Source organism: Primulina huaijiensis, chromosome 2, assembly GCF_012295235.1.
Source record: "Primulina huaijiensis isolate GDHJ02 chromosome 2, ASM1229523v2, whole genome shotgun sequence".
In the NCBI taxonomy this organism is placed as follows: Eukaryota; Viridiplantae; Streptophyta; class Magnoliopsida; order Lamiales; family Gesneriaceae; genus Primulina; species Primulina huaijiensis.
The window spans coordinates 13,188,131-13,195,016 of NC_133307.1; the positions used below are offsets into that span (position 1 = coordinate 13,188,131).

At 39.4% G+C, this 6,886-nt stretch overlaps 1 protein-coding gene across 1 annotated transcript; it reads left to right on the plus strand.

The window, feature by feature from the left end:
* Window positions 1-735: 735 nt before the first annotated feature.
* Window positions 736-4,400, plus strand: LOC140956571 (uncharacterized). The gene is made up of 6 exons (XM_073413370.1): window positions 736-1,777; window positions 2,219-2,307; window positions 2,433-2,567; window positions 2,739-2,934; window positions 3,034-3,399; window positions 3,847-4,400. Exons 1-6 carry the CDS (start codon window positions 736-738, stop codon window positions 4,398-4,400), a joined length of 2,382 nt encoding a protein of 793 aa, XP_073269471.1.
* The last annotated feature ends 2,486 nt before the right edge of the window (window positions 4,401-6,886 follow it).

Sequence of the window (6,886 nt, forward strand, 5' to 3'; positions counted from 1 at the left end):
AGAGCTGGAGAAGACCGAGATAGTACTTCATCTAATGTAGTTGATGCGTTTAGTAGGTTACTTCATGAGCAAGCTAAAGTGCATGGAGAACAAATCCAGCAACTTCTCCGATTGCAATCACCGATTCAAGGTATAGGCCAAGGCCGTGATCAACGAGTTCAAGAACGAGTTGTTGAGGGAGCTTATGATAAATTCAAGAAGATGAATCCACCCGAATTTGTAGGGAGTCCGGACCCTTTGATTGTGATGGAGTGGGTGAAGTCGGTCGAGGCGATCTTTGATTACCTTAACTTTGATGATAAAGATCGAGTGAGTTGTGCTGTGTTTCTCTTAACCAAGACTGCAAGAATTTGGTGGGAAGCAACCAAGGTAACGATTAATGTTCAAACATTGAAATGGAATGAGTTTAAAGATTTGTTCAATGATAAGTACTTTCCTAGCGATGTTAAAGCCCACAAGGTGAAAGAATTCTTGGAGCTAAAGCAAGGGACAATGAGCATGAATGATTACATATTGAAGTTTGAAGAAGGTTGTCTTTTTGTTCCTTTCATTGCTAGCAACGACAAAGATAGAGCCGATCATTTTATGCGGGGTTTGACAGCGGAGATTCGAAGAGATGTTCGAATGTCGAAGGCTAATTCTTACAAGGAGATTGTTGAGAAAGCATTAATGGCCTAATATGATGAGAAAGATATTGATAAAGAAAGACAATTCAGGAGGCAAAAATTTGTCCAAATGGGTCAAGCTTCAGTTCAAGGAGGAAGAGGAGGATACAAGTGGAAAGGAAAGGAAGAATATCGCGGTAAAGCTCCTGCGGTGCCATTTGAATCAGATAAGCCTTTATGTCCTAAATGCCATAAAACACATAAAGGAGAGTGCTTAGTTGGAAACAACAAATGTTATAGATGTGGAGGTGTTGGGCACATTGCGATCAATTGCACTCAATCATCGGGCAAGGGCCGAGTTCAGGGGCGTATTTTCTCTTTGACCAAGGAAAGAATTAATCCTGATTCGTCAATCATTTCAGGTACCATTCTTATTTCAGGCAAGGTAGCTACTACTTTTATTGATACTGGCGCCACGCATTCTTTTATATCTGATCAATTTATGCATTCTCTGGGTCTTGCTCTTATTGGTGAAATTGTCCACTTTTCTATTGTGCTTCTTTCGGGAGATTATATTCATTCTTCAAGTGTGATTCGAGCGTGCCCTGTTCAAGTAGATGAGGAATTGTTGAATGCTGATTTGATTGTCATTCCCATGATTGAGTCTGATGTTATTTTGGGAATGGATTGGTTATCTACTTATCGAGCTGTGATAGATTTTGTAGCCAAGACAGTGCATTTTCCTCTAGGACATGGTGATAGCAAGGTCTTCACGGGGTCAGGTACTTCGCTTGGCCTTTCTTTTATTTCTTGCTTGCAAATGCAACGGATGTTGGTTAAGGGTTGTCATGGGTTTCTAGCATCGGTGGTTGATATAACTAGAGAAGGGAGGGGGAATATGAGCGACATTGATATTGTGAGGGATTATCTTGATGTTTTTGTGGATGATGTGCCGGGATTGCCACCGGATAGAGAGGTGGAATTTGTTATTGATATTGTACCAAGTACCCCACCGATTTCTAAAGCCCCTTATCAAATGGCCCCAACTGAAATGAAAGAATTGAAGAGTCAATTGCAAGAGTTATTAGATAAAGGCTTTATAAGACCAAGTTCATCTCCATGGGGGGCACCGGTATTATTTGTGAAGAAGAAAGATGGGTCCTTGAGACTGTGTATTGACTATCGAGAGATCAACAAAGTAACGATCAAGAACAAATATCCTCTGCCCAGAATTGATGATCTTTTTGATCAGTTGCAAGGTGCTACTGTATTTTCCAAGATTGATTTACGGTTAGGGTACCATCAATTGAAAGTAAAGGAGTGTGACATACCTAAGACGGCTTTTTGAACCAGGTATGGTCACTACGAGTTTTTGGTTATGTAGTTTGGATTAACCAATGCTCCTTCTATATTTATGGATCTTATGAATCGGGTTTTCAAGCCATATTTGGACAGTTTCGTTATTGTCTTCATTGATGATATTTTAATCTATTCAAAGACTCGAGATTTACATAAGGAGCATTTGAGGATCGCGTTACAGCAGTTGAGGGACAACCAATTATATGCTAAATTCAAGTAGTGTGAATTTTGGCTGGAACAAGTTGCATTTTTAGGTCATATTGTTTTCAAGGAAGGAATTGCTGTGGATCCGGCTAAGATTGAAGCAGTCAAGAAGTGGCCTATTCCCTTGACAGTTGTTGAGGTACGAAGTTTCCTTGGGTTAGCAGGGTACAATCATCGTTTTATTGCTGATTTCTCTAAAATACCCTTGCCACTTACTACTCTGACGAGAAAGACAGTTAAGTTTGAATGGACTAATGATGTCAGCAAGCATTTCAAGTATTGAAGGACAAATTGACTTCAGCTCCAGTGTTAGCACTTCCCCAGGGAGCTGAAGACTTTGTGGTGTATACAGATGCTTCGAAGAAAGGTCTCGGTGTTGTGTTGATGCAGCGAGGCAAAGTTATTGCTTATGCTTCTCGTCAGTTGAAGGATTATGAAAAGAACTATCCGACTCATGATCTTGAGTTGGCAGCCGTGGTATTTGCTTTGAAGATCTGGCGACATTATTTATATGGCGTGAAATGTGAAATTTTCTCATATCATAAAAGTCTTAAGTATCTCTTTAATCAGAAAGAACTGAACATGCGTCAGAGAAGGTGGTTAGCACTTGTGAAGGATTATGATTGCACTATCAGTTATCATCCAGGAAAAGCGAATGTGGTTGCTTATGTATTGAGCCGAAAGTCAGGTCTTCAATTGGGTTCTATGATTCCAAAGCCTCTATTGTTGGATTTGCAGAAAAGTGAGATCGCATTGGTTGAGGAAGGTACGATCGCTCGACTTTCAGCCTTAGTTATTCGACCGACTTTGATAGACAGAATTAAACATGAGCAATAGTTGGATACTCTTTTGTTGGATTTGAGAGCAAAGGCAGAGAAGAAGGGGAATTCTGAATTTGGATTGAACAGTGATGGCATGATTACATTTCAAGGTCGTATTTGTGTTCCTATTGGTGATACTATTCGTCGTGATGTTTTGACAGAAGCTCATACTGCACCTTATTCAGTACATCCTGGTGGCACCAAGATGTATCAAGATCTTCGTCGATTGTACTTGTGGCCAGGCATGAAGAAAGAAATAGCATCATTTGTTTCTGAATGCTTGACTTGTCAGCAGGTAAAGATTGAGCACCAACGACCGGCGGGCTTGTTGCAATCCTTATGTATACCACAATGGAAGTGGGAACACATCACTATGGATTTTGTTGTTGGGTTGCCAAGAACTCAGAAGGGTTATAATTATATTTGGGTGATTGTGGATCGATTGACCAAGTCATCACATTTTCTCCCTGTCAAGACGACATATTCTATGACTCAATATGCGGAGACGTATGTCCAAGAAATTGTAAGACTTCATTGGATACCCGTGTCGATTGTTTCAGATCGTGATACAAAGTTTACATCTGAATTTTTGAAGAGTCTCCATAGAGCTTTGGGTACAAAGTTGGCCTTTATCACAGCCTATCATCCTCAGAGCGATGGGCAATCAGAGAGAGTTATACAGATTTTGGAGGATATGTTGAGGACCTGTACTATTGACTTTCCTTGTAGTTGGGATTCGAAGTTACCTCTTGTCGAGTTCACATATAATAACAGCTACCAGTCATCGATTGGCATGGCACCATATGAAGCATTATATGGTAAGAAGTGTAGATCACCTTTATATTGGGATGAAGTAGGAGAAAGGAAGATGTTGGGACCCGAGTTGGTTCAACAAATGGTTGATGTGGTCGCACAGACTAGACAAAGAATGAAGACGGCTCAATCTCGACAGACAAGTTATGCACATGTTCGACGAAGACCTTTGGAGTTCAATGTAGGTGACCAAGTGTTCGTTAAAATAGCGCCCCTCACGGGAGTTATGAGGTTTGGAAAGAAAGGTAAGTTGAGTCCTCGTTATATTGGACCTTTCGAGATTCTTGATAGGATTGGTGAAAGAGCGTATCGATTGGCTTTGCCTCTGGATTTAGATCGAGTTCACAATGTTTTCCATGTTTCAATGTTACGAAAGTATTTGTCCAATCCATCCCATGTTCTTCGACACGAAGCATTGGATCTTTTGCCTAATCTGAGTTATGAAGAAGTGCCGGTTCAAATTCTTGACCGCAAAGTGAAAGTGCTAAGAAACAAAGAAATTGGCTTTGTTAAAGTTCTTTGGAGGAATCATGTGATTGAAGAGGCTACAGGGAAACCGGAGGAAGAGATGAGAGAACGTTATCAAGATTTATTTTGAAGTAAGCAAATTTCGGGGACAAAATTTTTATAAGGGAGGGAGATTGTAATATCCCAACCATTTATCCTTCTATTGTCAATGATGATTATTCTATGGTTTGGTGTTATGGCTATATGGTTAAGTTATTATTGATCATGGTTATTGTTATGGTTTATGAGTATAGTTGATGGAAGGGTTGGTATTGCATGTTATAGCATCAATATGGTTATTGCAATGTATTCATGGTTATTTCTTGTATGGTTTTGGTATGGTTTAGTAGATGGTTGTGTATTTGAGGTGTTGTTATTGTTGTGAAGGTATAATTTTGGGTGTTGGATTGATGGTTTGGATGGTTTGAGCCAAATAGGTAATTGGGGTGCAGAAATGGTATGAAAAATATGGCAGCAGTTGTGGTTTTTACCATAAATTTTTGTATATTGATCCAAATGACATGAGGCCAATTGCATTAGAAAGCTAAGATCCAAGGCTACAACTTTCATGTTTTGAGTTTTGTTCAATTAGCTGAGAAAGATGAGTCAAAAGTGGCCCGAAGTGGGTCGTGTGTTTTGTTGTTCATGCACTGACATATTTTGATAGAATGGGCATAACGTTTTACTCAAACCTCCAAATGACCTGAAACTAGTTAGAGATTCAAGAAAAGACATAGGGCTACAACTTTCTTGTTTACCATTTTGGCTAATTCGGAAGAAAAAGTGCAGTTTTGGCCCATGGACCGAGGGCACACGAACCCAGACACGGACCCATGCACAGAGTCCGGGTCTTGACAACGAAAATTTGTATTTTTCCAAGTATACACCGACCTATACACGGAGGAGGGCACGGGGTCCGTGTCTATGGCGTAGAAAACATATTTTTAAGAGTTTTTAAGCCAATAACTTTGCCATTTCACTTATTCCTCTTGCAACCATCGACTTGGGAATGTAGGGTTCTTCATTTCGTTTCTAAATTCCTTTCTTTCCAAAGTTTGAATCTTCAAGTTGGAGGAGTGATCTTCATATTCTCTAGAGCAAGTAATCAAGGTAAGGAAATTGATCTTTTGGATATTGGTTGAAGTGAAGGGAATTGTGGTTTAGGCTTGAATGATAGTTTATAGGTTGATAATGTGAAGTTAATGGTATAATCTTGATCTTATGTTGTAGGATCAACTACCAAGAAGTTATCACAACAAGTTCTATTGGTAGTAATTTGAATTTTTCCTTCAATGCATCTCATGGCCTATATATATATGATGAATGGTGTTGTTATTGTTCCTAACTCCTTTAATACATTGATTATATACTTGCTATGTAATGGTTTATTGATTATGATAAAAGGAAAGAAATTTTGTTGCCAATTGCTAAGAAAGGAGCTAGTTCTAATTCATGCACACCACATGTTTGATAAAATGATTCAATGATTCTTTTTATGGCTTGATGGTTATATGGTAGTGGTGGTGCTTCTAGAACTTCTAAATCCACATAACGGAAGTTGATCAACATTTAATGTGTACAGTGACTTATTTTGACTTAAATGTACATGTATACCATCGACGGATGACTTATCAATGCCATACAAGGAAAATGAAAGAAATGGTTGATAGAATGCCATCTTATAATTGTTATATAAATTCCACTGAACGATGGCATTTTCTATGTTTCAATTGTAATGATTCCTTTCTTTACACTATTGTATATGTAATTGTTATTGAAAGTTCCACTTACTAAGTTTTGTAAACTCATTCCAGTTATGTCATGTGATGCAGATAAAAAGGAATAGCGATAGAAGCGTCGAAGCAGGGAAGGTGCATGTGCCAAAGCTTGGAGAATAATATTTTGATATAATGTGACAATTAAATAATGGTTTTGAGTATTGTACCTTGGTTCATGTTTTAAACAAGAAAATTATCACATCTTTTGTCAAACACTTGGTAATTATGGAGATGGGATCTATGTGTATTTTGGAAAGAGTGATTGTGGTAATATTTATTTTGTTTGCTTGGGAATATTTGATAAGTCTATATTAATGGGCAAAATTTGCCAAAATTTTATTAATTATTATTTTTCTCCAAATCTTTTATAAGGCTTCCGCATTATAGTATTTATAGTTTAATGTCATGAGGTAAGGGTCCCACTGCAGGCCCAGTGGACCGCCCATACGGCCCACTGCCCCGATCGACCCAAGGCTATCTAGATCTTGGGCTCCCTCAAGGGGCCTTTTTCCTCACGGCTTTCCATAGGCGTCGTACGGGTTACTCATAAAACTCTCCAGCCCCTAACTCAATTGGTACCAGACTTGTGCTGAGTATCTATATATTCATGTGATCTCAGGTTCGAGTCTGGGAAGGCACAAGCTCCAGTGCATGGGCTGGAGAGTTCTATGAGTAGCCAGTACGACGCCTATGGAAAGCCCGTGAGGGAAAAGGTCCCTTGAGGGAGCCCAAGATCGGGATAGCCTTGGGTCGATTGGGGCAGTGGGCCGTATGGGCGGTCCACTGGGCCTGTAATTGG